Here is a 20682-nt window from a genome sequence, read left to right as displayed (position 1 = left end):
CTATTGGCTGTTTGAGTTGTAAAATTGAATTGAATTTTTCAACTCAAACATCCCATCCATTATGGGATGCACTTTTGACAAGTTGCCATAACAATCACACGCACAAGTATCAATAAAAAAATACAATACAATCCATCAAATGTTGCCTGTGAGTAAACGTGTGTCAAATGGATAGGAAGCGTTCCGTACAAAGGCACACGGCAGCGTGTCAAAGTTTGACTCGGGCAAACATTTAATGAAACGACAAACATTTTTTGATGACAGCGGATGCAAAAAAAAATGCGATCTTTAGGACGACTCAAACATCTTCTTCCTGTCTGCTTTGTCCTCAATGTTCTTACGCCAGTCGCCCACCGCCTCTGCTGGCTGCACACGCACACACACACACACACAAAAAGGGTCAACTCTCGCCTTGTGTGCTACGTTGCATGTTACACTTTTTATCCTCTGTGTCAAACACGCCATCTTCAATGTTCTCCATTAATGACAATTTGTATCATAGAGTTCCGTTCCGTTCTGTGCACTTTGTACTACGCGCTACATTCTGTGGCCAACGCTCTACGGTCCGTTATCCATGTTCTACATTGGAGGAGCAGTGTGTCCAAAATTTTCATTTGAGGGCCGCATACAGAAAAACGGAAGGGTGTCCATTTTTTGAAAGACACTAAAGTCGGTGAAGAAAGCAATTCTGTATTTGGATTGTCAAGTTCCTTTCATCAGCTCTCCGTTCAAGGCGTCAAGGCACATAGTTGAGCCTTTCTCAAGTTTTTGGGGTGACCGACAGAGTAGATCCAGCGCCCATCTCCACATTCAGGGGCGGATCTAGTGGAGCGAGATCCAGGGCCATCGGACACCCCACAATCTTGACAAATACTCAACAATTTGCCTTATTACCTAGAGAAGAAAGCTGTGTTGTCACAGTTTTCCAAAGCAAGTAGAAAATGTTCACCTCCTCTTTGACCTCCTTCTTGACCTGCTTGAGGTTGGCCCTGAGCTCCAGGTTGACGGTGTGCTTGGAGCCCAGCAGCGCCTTCAGCATGGCGTCGGCCGACATGCGCACCTTCCTCAGGGTCGGCTTCTTCACGCCCGCCAGGTCGATCACTTTGAACTTCAGCTCCTCGATCTGCGCAAGGGGAGTGCCAACACACACACACACACGTTAGCTTAGCTTCAGTAGCCACATGTTCACCACAAAGAGACACGGGCGCCGCGTCACACGCCCGTATGCTTCAAACTATAATGCTAGCTGCTACTGCTAATCCCCTCCATTTTCTTTAGCGCTCATGTTATCGTCATGTTCACCTGGAATTGCGAGAGGTTCCAATCACCCAAACGCCATGCTGCCCGGCATGCTAAAGTGGACTATAAAAAGAAGACTTGAGAAGAACGCGCGCTCACCTCTTTGTCACCTTTTGCAACTTTGACCGACATGTCGTACCTCTCCTCATCCGTTTTCTCGATGAGGGCGTTCAACTTTCTGCACGTCTCCTGCACGCATCATTGGAAGGGCAACATGGTCATGTCATGTCCTCGCCATGTGACGTCTTCACCGCGGGACATTCCGATCATGTTATAGTATCATCAAAAATGATCATAGGACATGCTGTGGCAGCACTGTCACACGTTGTCGAGCGAGGTCATTATGTGACGATGTGACGTCACCGTCCTGACATCAACACGGGACAAATTGAGTATGTGCCGTCAAGATCGCATGACATCATTTTCACGTGACCTCATCATGACTGCAGGTTTTTGTCACGAGTGTCGAGGTGAGCTGACCATGAGCGCGGTCTGGTTTCCGCTGAAGCTGGGCTTGGCGCAGACCTCGGCCAAGTAGTTCTGCTTGGCCGCGGCCAATTCTTTCTTCTCCTGCTGGATCCACGTGGCGGCGATGGACAGGATCACACTCTGCAAGCGCGCAAGCGAGAAAGTTCACGCCGGCATTACCGCGGGCGGTTGTTGGCTCCCCCTCATGCGCTAAGTTAGTATGCTATATTAAACATTAGCTGAGCAAGTGCTACGATTTATGCTACGAGATACTTTCACGGGCGTAATCGAGCTACTGTCCGTGGTCCCTTTGGCAACACTTAAAAAAAAAAAAAGACACAACATAACCTACTGAGTGTAACTAATGAAGTAATTAACTTAACTGATTAATTAATTTCATTTAATTAATTAACGTAATTAACTTATTAAATGAATGATCGGAGAAGGGACTAAGTTACTTTTAAAGGCGTAATCAGGCTGCTCACGGTAACTGACGCAGCACTTACAAATTCACAGAATAGCCCGATAAGAAAGTAAAGTCACTAAATTACTCTTATAAGAGTAATCAGGCTACTGTTCACAATAACTGAGGCAATACTCACAAAATATACTCACAATAGTCTGCCTGAATGTAACTGACAAAGTAACTCGTTACATTACCTATCCGTTAAGTAACTCCAGTGGTTTGTGTACCTTCAAGTGATGCCGGCGGCTGGAAGACATCTTTTTCCTGAAAAATTGTCGGGTGGGGGGTGGAGGGGTGGGGGGGGGGGGGGAATCCAAAATAAATCCCATTTAAGGTCTCTCGACGAAATGTTTGTGAGTGTTTTAGAACTCTTGTAACTTACTCAGACATGTTGCTGGCGTTCGGGGCTGCGATAAGAAGGAGAAGAAGAAGAAGAGCAATTAGAATGAAATGCGCTTGCTGATCTATTTGGGAACTTTGGACTTTACAGCAGCTGGGGGTCAAATGTCGCCCGCGCTAATCTCTTTAGCGCACGGCGGGAAATCAAATCTCTGGGTGGAATCTCCACCCTCCGGACTCCTTTCACGGAATAGGAATTTGCCGAAGACGCTGCCGCAGCATCGCGCGGGTCAACGCCAAAAATACTGCCGAGCTTCATCGCCCGCAAAACCTCAGGAGGCGTCTTCATCGTCGCCATTGTCGGAAATTTAGCGCAACTTGCATCAGCTCATCTCAGCCAAAGAGCCGAGCTGTCAGCGGGCATCTTCCAAACGCTTGCACAAATTCCACAAGTCAAGTCAAAACAAAACACAGAAATAAAAAGACATGCGATGAGAGCGAGCGCCGTCAGAAGCGGATTCCTCACAGACACCAAATAGAAAGAGTAAAAGGTTGTCAAAATCAAAACATCCAAAATAAAATGTTGAAAAGCTTCAAAAAATCAATGGTGGGGGGGGGGGGGGGAAAGAATGAAAAATATCAAATAAAATATATGTCAAAAATGTATTCTTCCAAAAAATTGATGATGATGCAAAGAAATCATTTTAAAATTGTATGACAATCTAAAGGATTTAATAAGGAATGTAAGTGTAAATATATTCTTTAAAAATAAAACAGGAGTGGGGGGGTAATAGAGAAAATGTGAAAAATAAACATTGAATTCAAAGAAAATTGAAAATAAAAGAGACAAAAAGTATTCTTCAAAAAAATGTACTGATTTTGAGCACGGCAATGACATCGTCATCATCGTCATGCATTCAAAGACTCGCCAAGAAGGGCCACCGGGGGGTCAAGAGGCCGCGAGCGCTCGGCCGAGAAAGGCGCCGGCTCACCTGTGCCGAGGAACAAGAAGGACAAGGAGAAGAAGACGGAGCAGCGGAGGCAGCGCTAAGAGTGTGCGGCGCGCCGACGTGCCGATTTATACGCGGATCCATTTACATGGCGGGGGGCAAAAGCCACGCGGCTCCTCTTTATGGAAAAGGCCCACCCACCCATCTGCCGCTGATCGGATATCACATATCAGGGTTGCGGGGGAGTCCTCGCCGCCCCGAGGCTCATCACGGGCGGCGAGGAGTCCCCCCGCTTCTGTTTGGGGGGGAAATGTTTAGCATGCAGTAACCCAATCAGTTTCATGTTTATAAAAATGGTATCAGGTCAAAGCGTGAACTTTACCAGGGTATGATGTGATATTGAACTTTTTTCCCCAGTGTGGGTGCAATGTGGTTCTAAAGTCGACAAAATATGTAAGCCGTTTTGTCCGCGCGTTGCGTTCAATGGGAACTTGACCGGCACCAACATGGCCGCCGTGTAGGCGCGGCGCTTAGCATGCTGCCATATCACATCGTGTCTTCTCATCATATCTGTGACTGGGATGACGTACGAGAAACACCTCTGGGTCGCTTTCGGTAGCTCGAGAAGGAAACAAACCTCCTTAGAACGTCAACAGCATTCTCCTAGTGTTAGCATGCGGCTAGCAACTTGCAAGGCTCTTTGGGCCGGACTAGCTTCAAAACAGCCTTCCGCCATCTGGCCGCTAACGACCTGCGAAGGTGTTTAAGGACGCGCGAAGTGGAACTAAACATTAACAGGCTCCAGCCAGCAAGCGAGTTGGATTCAACACGTGCTTCTCCCACTTTGGCGCTAATGACGACTAGCAACCTGTGAAGGCCTTTTAAGCGGAAGGCGCAAAAGGTCTGGAGAACGGCGGCTCCGAACTAGCGGACGTTGCCGCCGTCCATTAATATTTCGGTTAGCAAGATGATTAGCGCAGCGTGGCGGGCCTGAAGCAGAAAAAGGAGCAGAATGGGGAAACAAAATGAAACGGAAGAAGGCCAAGAAGAATGTCGCCGCGATAAAAAGTCGGAGGCGGCAGATTTGCGCTGGACTTTCCGCCTGGATTACGTTTCTTCATTAGTTGCTTGGAGCTCTGCCTCTCATGAAACGTTCGGGATATTTTTAGCATGCACATTGTCGACATAGTGGGGCAGCACAAACGCGTCGCTTGTGGCCCGATTCCCGAGTCAAGGTTTTTGGACACCGTTTTCAGCTCAGGGGGACATCCAGTGGCCGTCTGAGGAAGTGACCGTATTCATGAAATCTGACGTTAAATCGAGTATGACGAAAGATTCGATTAGACGACACGGAAAGATGGAAGATGATGTGATGAGGCAGATTGGGGTGGGGTGGCATCTAGTGGCCGTCCAAGGAAGTGCAGCTAGCTCATGTGGTCAATTGTCCTGCTATTGAAATTTATTGTTCAGGTGTTCTTTGAAGATTGTTTACATGTTATTTGAAGGTGGCTCGCAGAGAATGTCATTTGCATATCCTTTGAGGACTGTTAGCATGTTCTTTGAATATGATCATGATCTTTAAGTTGATTATCGTGTTCACCAAACACTGAGAGAATGTTTCGTTTTAGCATGTTCCAAAAGCATGTTTTGTGAAGACCACTAGCGGGTTCAGTCAAGTTTGTCAGCCTGTTTTGACTTTTTTTTTTTTAGCCTGTCCAGAGAATGCTATTAGCCAGAATGCTATTAGCACGTTCCTTGAAGATATGTCACATGTTGAATATTATCATCGTCTTGGAAGGTGGTTAGCATGTTCAGAGAATATGTAGAGTGTTTTTCAGGGTTATTCGTATGTTCCTTCAAGATTCTTTGAAGATTATTATCATGGCTTTTTTTGAAGACCCATTGCGTGTTTGCACATCTGACAGTAAGTCACGTTTAATTAGCTCACATAGAGTCTGTTTATAAATAGGATTTATGAAGCATTAATGGCGCGGCGCGCCTGTGGCATTGACGAACATCGAAGCCGACGCGGTCACAGGATTATTTGTCACGGAAAAGCGACAGGTCGGCAGCAATTTCTCAAGAAACCTGGAGAAGTGCTAGAATGTGAGAGTATCAAAATACAAGCTCCTCCTTGGAAGGAGGTCACGGCCGGAGTTCAAACTCACCTTCTGATTGGCCTTCTCGATTTACGTCGCGACACATGACGTAGTTAGCATCATGCTAATCCGCAAAGACTGAATATACAAGATAAATAGGAAAGTCTTGGAACTGAAACACTGCGAAATAACGTGAACAATTTACCTCTTTCAGTTTGTACCTCCAGATCGACAACTATGAGAAATAATTAAGTGGCCGCTAAGCTAACTGCTAGCTTAGCCATGGGCATTTCAGTTGTGGGTCTATAAGATTTTAAAACAAGAAAAGGAACAAAATATTTACCGTTGGACTTGAAGTTTCATCATTAAATGCGTTTGACAAACAGTTAGCAAATGAGTTGGCAGTGTTATTTGGGTTTGTTTGTTTTTTCATTTTAATAATTGCTTAGAAAAACCTTGAGCATGATGCTAACATTGCCAACCACCACGACAAGTAAGTTCATTCAGTAAATCGTGCTTTTGTGTTGACTTAGCAGCATTGAGAAGTAGGTTTAAAAAAAATAAATAAATACAATTTTATGCACCATAAAAATTGAGCGAATGTGAAAGAAGACAGTTAACTTGGTCGGTCAGTGCTGAACACAAGAAGAAAAGACAGAATAGAAAGAAGAAGAAGTGGAAGTAAAGTGACTCGAGCACAAGAGTTTTATTCCAAACACAACACAGCACGCTAGCAAGCAAGCTAGCTTGCTAGCGTGCTGGCAAACAACCACCGAAAACAAAACACCATCGCTTACCGCTACTTGAACTTTCTGTCTTCCATACCAACATTACAAAGCACCAATGGAGAACTTTCCTTGAAGGTTGTTCAACACTTTCAAGTTGAACCTTTTGGGATAAAACTCTTGAGACTTGAACGAGAAGAGCAAAAGCCCGAGCGTGCCGTCGGTGTTTAGCTGTCGAACATCTTCTTCCTGTCCGACTTGTCCTCGATGTTCTTACGCCAGTCGCCAACGTCGCGGAGTTGCTTGTCCTGAAAACACACAAAGTGCGTGTCGGGCGCGGCGCGGACAAAGTTTTCAGACACACCGGCAAGCGGCTGACGGGAATTTGCTAACGACATCGCGACATTGGTGGCAAACGTCTCCAAACATCCTCAGCGGCGTCTCCGGCCATTTTCCGAGGATCGGCATAGCGTTTTAAACACCTCCCCCAAAGTCTCCCGAGATGCTCCTCACCTCCTCCTTGACCTCCTTCTTGACCTGCTTGAGGTTGGCCCTGAGGTCCATGTTGACGGTGTGTTTGGAGCCCAGCAGCGCCTTCAGCATGGCGTCGGCCGACATGCGCACCTTCTTCAGACGGGGTCTCTTGAACTTGCCCCTCAGGTCCACGATCTTGATGTTCAGGTCTCGCACCTGCGGGATACAGCGGGACCGGGGACTCGAGACCTGGTAGCGTACCGACTCTTGGCATGTTCGCATTTTCTTGAGGTTCCCCGAACCCCACGTTCCGAAAGCGTCTTTCCGCACACGAGGGCAATGAATTGTCTTTGACTCTCACATCAGCCAATCGAGAAGAAAGCGATTGGAAATGTTTCACTCTTCTCACAAAAACACAGCGACGGGGAATCGTTTCCTGTTCTCACTTGGCCCTTTTCCACCACGCTTGCGCTAGTGCTCATCCCGGGCCAGCGGCCAGGTTAGCGCCAGTTCTTTGAAATTGGCTCTGGCTCCGGCGCTTGAAACGGGCGGCCCCAATTATTTGTTGGGCCAGACTCTGGCACCAACTACGTCACGGTTAACTCCCTCGAGCTTTGCACCAACCGCTGAGCGGTGAACTCCGGCACACAACCAGAAGAGCCATGGCGGACGTACCCGGCTAGCGTGCACTCTCCGACTTGCGGCCGGCCTCGAAATCATCTACGACGATTAAGAAAGATAGAAGCGTTTGCCGATTGCACGTCCCTGACTGTTATGTACCACATACAAGTATAATCGATGCTATGCTAAGTTCCCGAGCGGATGCTAACAGCGCATGATTATTATAATGATTAATGGCGCAGGTGCTCTTGGGTTAACGTTGACGCGAACAGTGACGTTTGGACGCTTAATGATGATGTCGTGACATCCCACTTGGCTCTTTGCCAAACGCGTTTCATCGTAAGAACTTGTTCAGCACCAACTAAGCACAGCGCTGGCCCTGGCGCCCAACGAGCACAACGTTTTTGTTTGTGGGTGGCAAAAGGGGGTAACGAAGGGAAAACCGGAAGCGGTCCGGAGAAAGGACGGATGCCATCAATAGTTTTTCCCTTCTGCGAAAATAATGACTCCATCTTCTCACCTCGTTGAGGACCATGTTGAGCTTGAACTCGATGGAGTAACGTTCCTCCTCGCTGATGTCAATCTGCTGGCGGAGTTGCTTGCAGAGCTCCTGAGGAGGGCGTCGCGGCAAACGTCAGCGCGCCGAAGCCGACGAGCGAGAGGCGCAGAGACGTCCACTCACCCGCAGCTCGTCGCCCGAGTAGGGAATGTCCATGTGAGGACATTTGTCTGCCAGGAACCTCTCGCGCTCTCCGGCTTTCTCGCTAGCCTCCGTCTCCAGGAGGTTGTTGGCCACCACCAGCATGCAACTCTGAGGGCACACGCGTGCTCGCTTAGGAATTGCAATTGACACACACACACACACACACGTACCTTGAGAGTGTGCTTGCGTCTGGCAGAGAGTCGTTTCCTGCGCAGATCACATTACTGATTAACTGATTGGCTGCTAACATGCTAACGCTAGACATTTTATCATCAATTTTTTTTTTTTTTTTTTAATGGGTTAGTCTGAAGTTGCTATCATTTTATATGTTAGCATTTAGCCTATCGCAGTAGGTTTCATCTCGTTAGCATCTGTCCAAATGAACGATGCAGGCGTATGGAACTCGTTAGCATGCTACATGGTAGCATTCTTTGCAAAGACAGTGAATTTGATGTCACTCACTCAGTGGCCATGTTGGCTTCTCGTTGTAGACCTTATCTGCAAAATACAAAAATAGAAAAATATTATTTATGTAGTCCAGTGTAAAAAAATAAAATTAAAAAATTATTTTGTGTCACGTTTATCCAAATAAACCAAATATTTAAAAAAAAAAAGGTTTTTGTTGGCTTTGTTTTCCTTCGTTTCTTTTTGTTAAATCGTTGCTTCATTTTTAGCGCGACAGTCGAAGTTTAGCGCATTAGCGGTCGCCTTCGAATCTTACCAACCTGTTGAATCGTCTCTCAAGTTTATTTTGGGATGTGAAGATGTCTCAAGTAATCCATGCGGATTCAATGTCCACATTTAATTTTAGAAGACGTCTCTTGTTGAAAAGGCACAAGTCAAGTCCAACATTTTCTTTCTAATAATATTTTCTACGAGCCCTCATTGGTCCAAAGATGGTATTAGGGTGAATAACGGCGAGATGGAATAAGAACGAAGGCCGTTTTCAGCCATCTCGGGAAGCCGTAAGTATCGGCGGCTGGTGTCGGCAGCCTTCGCGAACACTTTACACCTTGAAATAAGGCCGCTATCGGCTTGATACGATACCCCGCTATCGGTAATTCCCCATCCCTTAATGGAATGAATTCAGATTAGATGAGTGACGATGCACTTCAGTAGCGTGGAATAAGGTAAAGACGATGGAGGGGGTCAGTATCATAAAGACGCGGGGCGGGGGGGGGGGTGCATGTCTATTCGCAGACTCGGCTGTCGGCGGACGACGCGCTCGTCTTGAAAGAAAAGACGTCTGGAGCGACGAGCGCATCGGCGCTGCTGGCGCGAGAGCAACTGGCTGTCATCGACACAAGAGTCCCGGGCGCGACGCTGAGGGGCGGCAAGGGTCCGAAATGTATTTTGGGAGGCCCGAGGACATGAGAGGGAGGATGTGTGGGGGGGGGGGGGGGCGTAACCCAACACGCAGCCGCAAGAGGTTTTCATATGAGCAAAGAGAAATAAATAGAAGGCAGCTGCTACCCACCCGCCCGCCATTTTGTCACACGATTCCCACCCCCACACCCCCCCCCCCTTGAACATTTTCATTTTTGCCACCAAAACGTCTTGACAAGCTTCCATCACTTAAGTATGTAGAACTACACGTGTTGTGTATTTCCTGTACCTGTATTATTTCTGGGATACGAATTAGCCTCACGGCATCGTGTTGTCGTCGTTGCCATGGCGACAGAGACAACAAAGAAGCTGCTGCTGCTGCTCTTGCTACTTGGGACGATGTGGCAAAACAGCCAGTTCATATCTGACATTCCAAAGTATTTATCATGCAAACAACTAAAAGGTTACATTTACTTTTGGCTGAATTTAAAATCTATTTTTTTTTCCATTGTAATTATTTTTCCATCGTGAAGGAAAGAGCAGAGCGCCCGTCGGGTTTTCTTTTGAAGGATTGCAGTCAGTCCTGTATCATAAATTAAATGGAAATACTTTTAAAAAGTGACATGTATGCATTTTTGTTAACTGCCTACAAACGTGCTCAATCTATTTAACTATTCCCTGACATTGTCTCCAATTTGGAATTTTAGTTTTGTGGGAGATGGTGGAGTTCATTTTATTATTTTATAATTGAGATTTTTATTTTTTTAAGTCAACGGATTTATTTAAAGTTTTCTGAAAATGGGACGCCATCACAAACGGTCGCTAACAACGTCGGGGTCACGTGACATCATCTCCTATTTTTTTATTTCTCGAACATTTTCTGGTTGGATTCACTTTTCGATCGGAACAATTCACTCTTGAGTTTTGGGCGGCGGCAATGACACAAGTCCTCGAGATCCTGCTCACCCAGTAGCATCATGTCGCTTTTTAGCATCTCATTTGTCAAGATAGCTGCGTCAGATCTGTTTTCTTTGAATATCTTTTTTTTAAATATAATTTGGGACTGAAATTTGATACCACTGCTGACTGCGGAAGAATTCAGCGCGCGCGCTCACCAGAACGCTATCGCGCCCAGGCGCCCAAATTGATGACAGACGCAAAGGAAGTTTTCCGACGCGTCAATGCGATTAGTGGTCGGAAAAGGATTTAAAAAAATAAATAAATAAAACGGCAATATTTTTTCTTCAACAAAGTGTCACGAGAACTTCAACTGATGCTTAGAGCGGAGTGAAAAATGTGAGGACGCTTGCCTGTGTCACTAACCTGCGGGGGGAGGGCGCCGGCAGTGGGCTCGCTGACTCGCCGGCTGGCTGGCTGGTTGGTCTTGTGCTCGGGATGAGAGATGAGCTTTAAATGCCACGCCGGCGGGAATGCGCCGTCTCCTCTTTAGGGAAGCGGATTAGCTGGCAGGCCAATGGACGCGCAAGGTCGTGTAATACAACGCACGCACGCACACACACACACGGACGGAGGCCCCCCCCGCCCCCCTTTAAATAACCGACTGACTGACCTTTAAGATCGTTTTCTTCCCCTCGCCATGATGACGACGACGGACGCAATGTCAGCGAGGAGAAGATGAAGATGGCCGGGAGTGAGGTGAACTGAGGAAGATGAGGATGAGGAGGATCAAGATGAAGGGCGGGCACGGGATGAGCAAGTCGAGGTCGAGGGAGCGGCACGGAGGGCGTGGGTGAAGACGGACGGCGGGAGGAGGACCAGTCTGAAGACCAAGAAGAAAGCCGAGGAGGACGAGAAGGAAGCTCGCGCACGAAAGAAGATCAAACCAGGAAACGGAAAGATGAGGATGAAGATGGGCAAAAAGGTTCCACTCGGCGCCCCCCCCTGGACCGCTAATAAGAGTCGGAGAGCAGTCAAATGTGTAGAGCGTGAACAACAGGGGGCTCGGTACACATCCTTGAGGAGAAGCGGTGCCGAGTGTGATGGTGGAGGAGAATGTTATATTATTACTGGCATACAAAGACATTGTGCTATCTTCTTTATTTTCTATTTCTAACTTTTGGCCCGGCCCTCAACAATGTTTTCTGCTTCTCATTTGGCCCCCCCCCCCGGGAAAATAATTGCCCACCCCTGCTCTAAACGGTCCCTCGGGGTAGTTGCGGGCGCGAATGGTTGCGTGTCCTGCGATCGGCTGGCAAACCGGTTCGGGGTGTCCGCCGACTCCTGCCCGAAGACGGTCTGGTTCGGCTCCGGTGCGCCCGAGACCCTCGTAAGGAGAAGCGGATTGCAAAATGGATGGATGGAAAGAGGTGTGCGGGGTTCTTCGGAATGAATTATTTGTCATTGTTAGCAGAGATGACCTGGCAACACATTTTATCAATCTAGTTGTCCACCAGAATCATTTTGTCACCCTTACAAGGAGACTCCAAATCTTTTGTTTTCTTTAATCTTTTGGGTTTTTTTGCAAAATGTACAACGTGCGGCTGTGGCGCTGACCTCGTCCTTGACCTGCTTGAGGTTGGCCCTGAGCTCCATGTTGACGGTGTGCTTGGAGCCCAGCAGCGCCTTCAGCACGGCGTCGGCCGACATGCGCGCCTTCTTCAGCGTCGGCTTCTTGAACTTGCCCGTCACGTCCTGCACTTTAATCTTCAGGTCTTCCATCTGGTCACATGGCAAACGCGACATTCGTGGCAAAAGGAGACGTCTTCATTGAAAAGCTCGCGCGGGGTGCCGGCCGGCGCCACGATGGGCGACGATATTTGACCTGGGGTGTTTTTGCAGATATTTCCCTCTAACATGCATAAACGTGTCGTTTGCCACGCCAGTAAAAAAAAAAAAAGCTAAAATCCTTGTCGTTTGACATATTAGCGAGCCAAGGATGTGACACTCAAGTTGGCTCCTCCTACCTCCTTGTTGGCCTTATTGACCTTCATCTCAAGGTCGTAGCGCTCCTCGTCCATCTTGTCGATCTGGTGGTGGATCTCCCTGCACAGCTCCTGCACACGCACCTGGCCAATAGTTTGGGGCCGGGGGGGTTGAAAAAGGGAAGCCACACATGAAAAACACTTCCCTGGCAGCGCGACACCACTTAATGAAAAATGCCGTGGTCACTACAGTATTTGGTCTCGTTCACTGTTACCGGGCACCTGTAGCTCTTGCGTGGTGTTGGGAAGCACCAGCGGGGGGCAGCAACGAGCCACGTAACGCACCCGCTCCTCCCCGCGCTCGCGGGCCTCCTGCTCAAGGTGACCTTTGGCGATGGCCAGCATCGCACTCTGAACACGCAAAGCACGAGATGATCACCGCGCGGGCGCAAGTGTGGTATGCGCGCCGCGTCGAGTATGACCGCGTGCACCCTAGTGGGGATGTGGTATAGTTGAGGTACTCGCAAGGTTGTGTAGTATATCATGTTGGCGTAATATTTACGGATTCTCTGGGCCCGCGATGGGCTGATGCAAAGCGGGAAAGTGTCCTGTGGTCTGACGAGTCCGCGTAGGTTAGAATGCGTGTCGTGTGTGCGTCGTGCGATGGGGCATGCATGCAGCGCGTATGTATTTGTACCTCGAGGTGATGTTTACGACTCAAAGACATTTTCTTCCTGGAAGATTTAAAGTCCAAGAATAAACAAAACATACAACGGCTCGGGAGTATTTCAGATCAAATACGGTCCACAATACCAATTAAACATTCTTATTTGTAATCGATCATTGTATTGTATAATCATGAACTATGTTTCTATTTGTGACTTACTCTGACATGTTGGATGGATTGACTGTCTTCAAGCTGTGAAGAGAAAAGAAAAAAATAAAATAAAACGCGTTGCCTTGGTAACGACCAATCACGGCTGGCTCAACCTGCGAATGTCACGTGACCAAACGCAGGAAAAAAAGTCGTGATTGGTCGTTACCTGGGCGCCGCTGCGATGTCATTTTTCTGTTGACGGTTTAAAAAAAACAACGTTCATATTCTACAAAAGCAATATTGATCACAGTGCCGTGTTTGGACGAGTATGGCAGCAGAGAACCTTTTTTTCTGTCAAGAGCAGCTTTTCACAAAATGAATGAAAACGTGCAACTACACCAGCGGTCAAATCAGGCTAAATAGAACGTCACGTAAAATGCAAGATGTATTTCTAGGTCGTTACCTTTGAAGAGAAGAAAAGGAGCAACGACGAAAAACCTTGAAAAGTTGGCTTTACGTTCTGGCCTCTTTCCCTTTATGGATGCAGATTTTCTTCACCGCTTCACAGTTTCAGCTCCGCCCCTCCCAAAATAACGTCCACTTGTGCCTTCGAGTCCCAAAGTCCCACACGCGGAGGAAGTGGAAATGGGACAATTCCGGAGAGGTCAGCTGGCGGCTCTTCGGAAGTGTGAGCAGAAGAGTCCCGATTTGAAAAGGCGCGACCACCAAGGGAGATTGTAAAATTAATGGCGCGCGGGTTCGAGTAAAAAAGCCCGTCGCACTCCCGGGAACAAGCCTCGTACCCATTGGTTCGGTTCGGATTGTAAATAGAACCAAACACAAAGTAAATAACGATTCCGTTTCAACGGCGTCCGTCGTCGGGCATCGCGGGCGGAAATGGTTCTCTCCGGGAGGGGGCGTGGCTAGTGACAGACAAAATGCAGCACCTGCGGAGAATAAACGCAGCGGTCTGAGGTGAAGACATGTGTGCCGATTTGAATGCTTAATGATTAGATTGCTCCTGCACAGTTGTCGACAACCAGCAGTGAAGTTATTTTTTACTTTGGAGCGAAAAACAAACAAACAAGCAACGTGAAGACGCCAAATGCTTCGTAGTGACAGTTGGCGATTTTTTAAATGGGTTTCTGCTGGAATTCTGCCATTAGCCTGTCTATTAAAGCGCAACTCCTTTTTTTTGTACCAAAATCTGAAAACACAAACACAAAAATGTGTATTTTAAAAAACCCCGACATGATTCAACATATAAATGATTTTTTTGTGTGTTCATGTTTTTTTTAAACCGACACGTCACCAGACAGGTTACTCAAGTGTTATAAAAGTTCAGTCACACAAAACGCAAATTTTAAATGATCCCAAAAGAAAAGGATAATGCTCAATCATTAACAACAAAACTTTTTTATGCTTTCTTTGTAGCAGACTATTATGAAATCACGGAGCCGTGAGCCTGCATGAGACGTGAAGCCAAACTCATAACAAAATATAGTTTCCCCCAATTTTATAGTTTAAAAAAAATGCAGTTTTTCGAACGTAAAGAAAAAGTGGAGAGCTCCAGATGATGACGTACCTGCATTTACGATATTTCCTTTACACAATTAATGCTATCATGTTTATTGCGAATTTTGACAATCGTAAGCCTGCACAAGACGTTTAAATCAAATGCAATTAAGTTTAATATAAATTCCTCCAACTATTATTTGAAAAACATTTTTTGTTCTTCCGGGTACCCATAAAAATGTGGAGGCGCACATTTTTTCCCCCTCCACAAGGATCCTAATGAGCATGCGGTATCGATTTTGTCTCGACACCGATTTATTTCTTTTTAAACGACCAAAACGTTATCATATCAGTCAGCTTTTATTGAACGAACAGTACAAACGTGGTCGCACCACCGAGGAATCACCTGAGAACATTGAGGAGAACAAAAGTTCACGTTCACCTTCACCATGGACGCAGAAAACCAAAAGCGCTCAAATACAACAGCCAGCCAGCGTTCACGAAAGCTCACGTTTGCACGAAAAAACCCCAAACAAATCTAAGAGAAATTGAACAGCACACGTCGAGAAAGGGTGCAAATGTCACATCACAAACCAACCAGAGGCTTTCCGCGTTAGCGTAGCCGCCGCTAGCTACTTCAAGATGTTAGCGTCCGGTTATCGCGGTTGAACGAATCATTTTTGGAAATATTTGCATATATCAAAAAAGGTTTGTCACCAACTTAAAGAAACAAACCTACGTCACCATTTGACACTTTGAGCCGAGTTCTCAGAGGCGAGCCCAAACGCTGAGCTCGGGAAAGCATTCGTGCCGATTTGAAAAAACTTACTGCTCACTTGCTAATTATCGGCTGGCCTCGTCAATGATCCTTCGACCGTTTTAAAGCCGAAGCTTTAAAGGAACCTTAAAAGGATTCGAATTCTCCTTCACTTCGCAAGTTTCTCAGTGGTCACGCTTGATTACAAAATGAGTAAATGACCAAAAGGGAAAGTGGTATTTTAGAACCAGAATAAATTTGGAACAAAAATCAGAAAATGTCAGCCTATGAAAGAAGAAACCAAGTCCAAATATGACCAGAAATAAAAGTGAATCAAGTTTGAATATGACCAGAAAAATTCTCGAAAATAAAGTTGTAACATTACCCCAAAATAGTCGAGCTCCGTTTCAGGTTGTGGGAATTTTTGACATCGGGTTATTAAAACGTTGACTTTATTCTCATGATATGACCACTTGTTTTCTTCCCTCCCCCTCGTTCTTGCCCTTTTTTTCCCCTTTCCGTGTCCCTCAAACGTCTCTTTTGCATTTTCACCTCAAATCGTTTTGCCGTGTTGTCGAACCAAACCAAAATTATTATCGCAGTGAAGCACAACAAGGACCTCCATCACGCGCTTCTTTCTAATCACCCCCCAAAATCCAACCGGTGCACAGCGAGAGTTCTTCCTCACAGAGGACAGCTCGGTGCGGGTCCACGTTGTTGTTCCAGCAGCAGACGAGCGCATCGAATAAGAACATCAACACAAAACATCTCACTGAGAACCGGGAAGATCAAGTTTCTGAAGAGGACCGCTTGGGGGGGATCCCGCCACAAGAAAAGTGCGCTCAACTGGACTGCCGGCTACCACAACCACATCGCGCATCTGCTGAGAGCTTGCCGTGGAGATGAAATCCAGACATCTTGGGGAGAAAACGCCCAAGAGGGATCTCATGGCGCAACATAAGTGGAACCAGAACCACACCTGCCGCCTCCTGAGACGTTGGGACGGAGAGAAAAACCGATTGAGTTCATCACAAAGATCTAGTGGAGGTCCACGAGACACCACTTGGGAGCAGAAGCGCATCCCTGGACCGAGAACCGAGTCACACACATCTCCTGACATGTGGTGCTGATGGAGCTTTAAAAAAAAAAAAAAAAAATCTGAGAGGGAAGACTCACAAAAAGGATCAAGTAGACCACATACCACACCCGTGGAACCAGAACCAGGTCTCACACGTCTCCTGAGATATTGGGAAGAAACTAAATATGACAAAGGATGGTGGACAAGCTGCAGATGTGGCGATGTCGCTCCCACATGGTCCAAGAAGCACACCTCTTGAACCAGCACCGGCTTTCAGGAATGATCACAGACGTTGGGATGGAGCAAAAAAGAAAAAATAATCCTTTAGAAGGGAACACACAGAAAAGATGACATCTAAGTCCATCCCCCATAAAATTGCTGGACCATCTGGTCCTAGAACCACATTACGCAGAGTCGCCGACAAGAGTTCTTCTCAAATATCAATTGGAGGATGAGACAGCACCTGGTTCGCTGAGACCGTGACACGGTGGGATGGGGCTTCAAAAAAACTGGTATCAGATCTCCTCAAAGTCAATTCTTGGGGTTTGAGGCTAAAAACGCCCATCAACGCAATCTATGAAACAAGAACCACATTTCACGCATCTGTTGAGATGGCACCAAAAAAATAAAAATAAAAAAATCTCCAGAGATGTGGTGATGGAGCTAAAAAAAAAAAAAAAAAAAAGAAAATCTGAGAAAATAGGCTAAAAACCTGAACTGTGGGCCCAGCCATGAGACGGCAAATCTCTGGAACCAGAGGCATGTTTCACTCATTTCGAGCAGTTTGTTGCAATGGCCCTTAAACCCCCCCCCCCCCCTCAAAAAAAAGCCCACAACCCCTTTCTTGGGGAGAGAGCGCTCACAAAAGGTCAACTGGAGGGTCCGCTGGACCACGAGGCACTCGAACCCCATTCAATAGAGTCAAATCAAAGAGTTCTCGACAAACATCAACCGGAGGTCCGCGAGGAACCGCACGGTTGGAGACGCGCCTCACCGGAACCCGAACCGGCTCTCGTCACATCGCCGAGAAGTTGGGACTCGGGCCGCCCGGGGGAGACCGGGCGAGGTTTGCGGCGGTCTGACGGGAGGGCGGAGTCAGGTCCAGGCCACTTTCCTGGAGATGGCCTGCTTGAAGCTCTCCGGGTCGGCGTCCCCGGGCCTCAGCGTCCTCTCCAGGCTGACCAGCAGGTTGCGGTGACACTCGCGGATGTTGACGGGATACCTGGCGCGGAGAAGCTCGTAGGCGGCCACGAGCCGCATGTTGCGCTTGAGCATCAGGTACTGGATGACGCAGGTGGGCGCCAGGGAGAAGCCGTCGCCACAGTGGACCAGAACCCGCTTGCGCTTGCCGGCCGAGGCGTGGATGCACTCGTTGATGTCCTCGAAGCAGCGCTGCTTGACGTCGGCGATGTCCACCTTGAGGCGGGACCAGCTGTGGCGGGCGCCGCGCGAGCAGGTGCAGGGGATGAGGCTGTGGGCGGGCGCCGCCCGGCCCGGGGCGCCGCTCACGTCGATGATGCTGTCGATGTTGTTGCGGCACAGCGCCCGCCCGTTGTAGGCCGCGTTCAGGTTGCCCACGTAGATGTAGTCCGTCACCTTGGAGATGACCGGCTCAAAATGCCGCGGGAGGCCCGGGGAGGCCCCCCCCGCCTCGCCCGCGGGCTGCTCGCGGGCGCCGGCCGGGCCGGTGGCCGCCCGCCGGCCGTAGTTGCGCAGCTTCTTGGAGCCCGATCGGGACGGCGGGTCGGAGTCCGACTCGGAGCCGACGTTCCGCGGCGGCGAGAAGAGCGAGAAGCGAGCCGTGGCCTTGGACGGCCCCCCCCCGGGGACGCAGAAGAGGGACGCCCGCTCCAGGGAGCCCGTGCTGCTGGCGGCGCCTGCGCTGTGGGCCTGCTCCATCTGATCGGGACGTCACACGCGCACAAACTCGTTTGTGTCCCACGCGACTTTCGCATCTCGGTCGCGGCGGCAAAGCGCTTCTTTTCTACTACGGAGGGTGTACGACCGCAACAACGTAGCGCCTTCCCTCACGTCAACATTGCCCCCCCCCCCCCAAAAAATCCACTTTTGCCGTCACCAAATCTGCTCGCCTCAACACGTCGTAACATGATCGCGCACCTGAGCTTTGAGGTTGTTCTTCCACTCCTGCGTGTCGAGGGCTTTGAAGCGTCCGCTGCTGTCGGAGGACACCGACACGCAGAGGGGCCGATGGCATAGAGCCCGGGGGGGCGGCTGGGGCGTGAGCGCGGCGAGGGGGGCCGCCGGCGTGTCCGCCGCGTCTCTTCTACTCATCGTCAAATCGGGACACGAACCTGAAACAACAAACGAGGCGAACGGGCCTCGGTTTCGAATGCGGACGTCCAACGGGATGCGGTCATTGCCGCCACTTTTAAAAACTTGGCAAACATCCGCAGCATTTGGAATGCAATCCATTCAACAATGGCGGAGAAAACACTTGAATGTCAATTCTGAAAAGGAACATGATTTAACATCAAAACCGACATGAAATCATAAATATGAATGAAAAAATAATAAATCTGACTTGACAAATTCTAGAAAAATAATAACCAGGAGGTGCAAGGGACCTCTCTGCTCACCAGCCACAGATTCGGCTATTCACAGATTTCTTTTTCAGTGTTGACATTTTTTTCACTTTTGTTTTGGTGAGTGCAAAAATCACATTTTTGTTCAAATTAAAATATGAAACTCTATCATCTTTTTTTTTTTAACGTGGCATCACTTTTTTCGTGCTGTAGAAGCGAGATGCTTCCGTGCAGTTGCACGCAATGTCTGTTGAAGTTCATTTGAATGTATGCAATGTTCGGTTTGGGTTTACTTCGTTATTTTGATCGAAAACGCAAAACGTACCAACACATTCCAGGTGACCGATGGACTGAATGTTGAGAGTGTTGCGGTCGCTGAAGATCTGGTGAAAAGCGCTCACGAGTCCTGCTGGAGACAAGCAAGCCACGAAAGAGGATTCCTGATGTGTTTTTCACCGCCAGCGAGCAAGCAGACTTACCACCGCGGCGTCCATCGGGCTTACGGCTCGGCCCCTTTCCAGCAGCCGCGATGTCGCACTCGGGGCGGGCGTCCATGTCGGGCCTCCTGCATACAAGGGCACAAGCAGCCGCCGGCTCAAGCGTCGCGTCATCTTGTTGGCCGAGCAGGGCAAACGCGCCACCTCCATCGGACGGAGGCGCGCGCATGAGCCGCTAAAGTGTGGAGCGGCCAAATCAACGTGGGGCAATCACGTCATGTCGTCACACCTTAGCAACTGTCGCCATGCTAACGGAACTCGTTCGTATCGGGGGCGAATCGCTCAGACGCCGCCGGTTCGCGGCTTTCCAAGCTTATTCCGCATTTGACCTCAGATCAAGACAAACGCGATTTAACTAGTCTAACTCCTGTTAGACTAGTTAAACGGCTACTTATCTGGAGCTAGCCAGCTAGCTAGCTAGCTAGCCGCTCCGCCAGCCGAGCAGCGCGAACCAACCCGGAAACGCGTCTTGTTTTGCCTTCTTCTTGTGAATACTGCGGGAATGACTGCCTCCATGAGGAGACTGTCGGTATTGGGGCTCGATTCCAGGCCTTCCTGTGTGGGGTTGGCATGTTCTCCCCGTCCTGGTGGGTTTCCTCCCACATTCCCAAAACATGCATAGTCGGTTAAACAAAGAACCTAGATAGTCCCACGGTCCGATTGTGATCGCCAATGGTTGTTCGTCTACGTGCGCCCTGCGATTGGCTGACAACCAGTTGAGGGTGTCCACCCGCCTGCCGATGGCTGGGATGGGCTCCAGCACGCCCGCCAACCCTGGTGAGGATAAGCGGTTCAGATACAAGATGGATGGATGAATTTATTTTTATTTTTTTAATAGTCTCATCAGGAGTGTTGCCCCCCACCCCCAAAGAACGATTTCAGTTTTTAAAGCATTTGTCAATACTGATGTGAGCGCATTAGAACAAAATTTGGACCAAAAGCTAGTTAGCTAACCCGGAGACTTGTAGTTTTTGCCTTTGTCTTTGTTGAATAGATTTTTTCCCCAAGTTAATGCATAAATACTTTTTTAAACATAAAAATACAGGAATCAAAAACGAGTCTGGAGCAAGATTGCGGCTCTGTTGCCACTGAAGTCAAACAAATAAACGAAAGATATGTCCAA

The 20682-nt window shown here is 48.3% G+C and overlaps 4 protein-coding genes across 11 annotated transcripts; all 4 read right to left on the bottom strand.

Moving 5' to 3' along the window:
- Positions 1-210: 210 nt before the first annotated feature.
- Positions 211-3643, bottom strand: LOC147207000 (troponin I, fast skeletal muscle-like). Its single transcript, XM_086109581.1, has 7 exons — positions 3565-3643; positions 2616-2640; positions 2461-2497; positions 1780-1908; positions 1399-1488; positions 950-1123; positions 211-366 (listed from the first exon to the last, which is right to left on the bottom strand). The coding sequence occupies exons 2-7, from the start codon at positions 2621-2623 to the stop codon at positions 289-291; spliced, it is 516 nt and encodes a 171-aa protein (XP_085965707.1). The 5' UTR covers positions 2624-2640; positions 3565-3643; the 3' UTR covers positions 211-288.
- Positions 3644-6303: 2660 nt separating this feature from the next.
- Positions 6304-11004, bottom strand: LOC147206999 (troponin I, fast skeletal muscle-like). 2 transcript variants are annotated; one of them, XM_086108685.1, is made up of 7 exons: positions 10781-11004; positions 8607-8642; positions 8315-8351; positions 8124-8252; positions 7962-8051; positions 6860-7036; positions 6304-6654 (listed from the first exon to the last, which is right to left on the bottom strand). In XM_086108685.1, exons 2-7 carry the CDS (start codon positions 8615-8617, stop codon positions 6574-6576), a joined length of 525 nt encoding a protein of 174 aa, XP_085964811.1. In that variant the 5' UTR covers positions 8618-8642; positions 10781-11004; the 3' UTR covers positions 6304-6573. The 2 variants fall into 2 exon arrangements, with proteins under 2 accessions (XP_085964811.1, XP_085964810.1); XM_086108684.1 differs by having other exon boundaries at positions 10794-11001.
- Positions 11005-11608: 604 nt separating this feature from the next.
- On the bottom strand, positions 11609-14042 carry LOC147206998 (troponin I, fast skeletal muscle-like). 2 transcript variants are annotated; one of them, XM_086108682.1, is made up of 7 exons: positions 13633-14042; positions 13239-13271; positions 13050-13086; positions 12635-12763; positions 12395-12496; positions 11985-12149; positions 11609-11809 (listed from the first exon to the last, which is right to left on the bottom strand). In XM_086108682.1, exons 2-7 carry the CDS (start codon positions 13244-13246, stop codon positions 11624-11626), a joined length of 627 nt encoding a protein of 208 aa, XP_085964808.1. In that variant the 5' UTR covers positions 13247-13271; positions 13633-14042; the 3' UTR covers positions 11609-11623. The 2 variants fall into 2 exon arrangements, with proteins under 2 accessions (XP_085964808.1, XP_085964809.1); XM_086108683.1 differs by having other exon boundaries at positions 12395-12484.
- Positions 14043-15025: 983 nt separating this feature from the next.
- LOC147206997 (uncharacterized) lies at positions 15026-20036 on the bottom strand. Of its 6 annotated transcripts, none has more exons than XR_015100651.1 (5): positions 19542-20036; positions 19388-19471; positions 18638-18831; positions 16643-18418; positions 15026-16430 (listed from the first exon to the last, which is right to left on the bottom strand). XR_015100651.1 is itself a non-coding variant. In XM_086108680.1 (5 exons), the coding sequence occupies exons 2-5, from the start codon at positions 19615-19617 to the stop codon at positions 17615-17617; spliced, it is 1158 nt and encodes a 385-aa protein (XP_085964806.1). In that variant the 5' UTR covers positions 19618-19627; positions 19789-20036; the 3' UTR covers positions 15026-17614. The 6 variants fall into 6 exon arrangements, 4 of the variants coding, with proteins under 4 accessions (XP_085964806.1, XP_085964807.1, XP_085964803.1 ...); XR_015100650.1 differs by having other exon boundaries at positions 15026-16841; positions 16983-18418; XM_086108680.1 differs by having other exon boundaries at positions 15026-18418; positions 19542-19627; positions 19789-20036.
- Between the last annotated feature and the right edge of the window lie 646 nt (positions 20037-20682).

The sequence above is a fragment of the Hippocampus guttulatus genome, chromosome 4, assembly GCF_054856545.1.
Source record: "Hippocampus guttulatus isolate MCC_2025c chromosome 4, RoL_Hgut_1.0, whole genome shotgun sequence".
Classification (NCBI taxonomy): Eukaryota; Metazoa; Chordata; class Actinopteri; order Syngnathiformes; family Syngnathidae; genus Hippocampus; species Hippocampus guttulatus.
The sequence above is the reverse complement of the archived record's forward strand: the minus strand, read 5'-3'. Positions and strand labels throughout refer to the sequence as shown.

Bases quoted from the DNA above. Each gene is read 5' to 3' on its own strand.
- LOC147207000 (XM_086109581.1), bottom strand. The intron at 1,909-2,460 runs GTACACAAACCA...GCGCGCTTGCAG, and splicing joins GCCGCCGGCATCACTTGAAG to AGTGTGATCCTGTCCATCGC. The intron at 1,489-1,779 runs GTCAGCTCACCT...TGATGCGTGCAG, and splicing joins GAAACCAGACCGCGCTCATG to GAGACGTGCAGAAAGTTGAA.
- LOC147206999 (XM_086108685.1), bottom strand. The intron at 7,037-7,961 runs GTGAGAAGATGG...TGTATCCCGCAG, and splicing joins TCAACATGGTCCTCAACGAG to GTGCGAGACCTGAACATCAA. The intron at 6,655-6,859 runs GTGAGGAGCATC...GTGTGTTTTCAG, and splicing joins AGAAGGAGGTCAAGGAGGAG to GACAAGCAACTCCGCGACGT.
- LOC147206998 (XM_086108682.1), bottom strand. The intron at 12,497-12,634 runs GTGCCCGGTAAC...ACTATTGGCCAG, and splicing joins ACACCACGCAAGAGCTACAG to GTGCGTGTGCAGGAGCTGTG. The intron at 11,810-11,984 runs GTCAGCGCCACA...TTCATTCCGAAG, and splicing joins TCAAGCAGGTCAAGGACGAG to AACCCCGCACACCTCTTTCC.
- LOC147206997 (XM_086108677.1), bottom strand. From the start codon at position 19,728: ATGCGCGCGCCTCCGTCCGATGGAGGTGGCGCGTTTGCCCTGCTCGGC. The intron at 19,472-19,541 runs GTAAGTCTGCTT...GCTTGTCTCCAG, and splicing joins GCCCGATGGACGCCGCGGTG to CAGGACTCGTGAGCGCTTTT. The intron at 18,419-18,637 runs GTGCGCGATCAT...CGTCCCGATCAG, and splicing joins AGAACAACCTCAAAGCTCAG to ATGGAGCAGGCCCACAGCGC.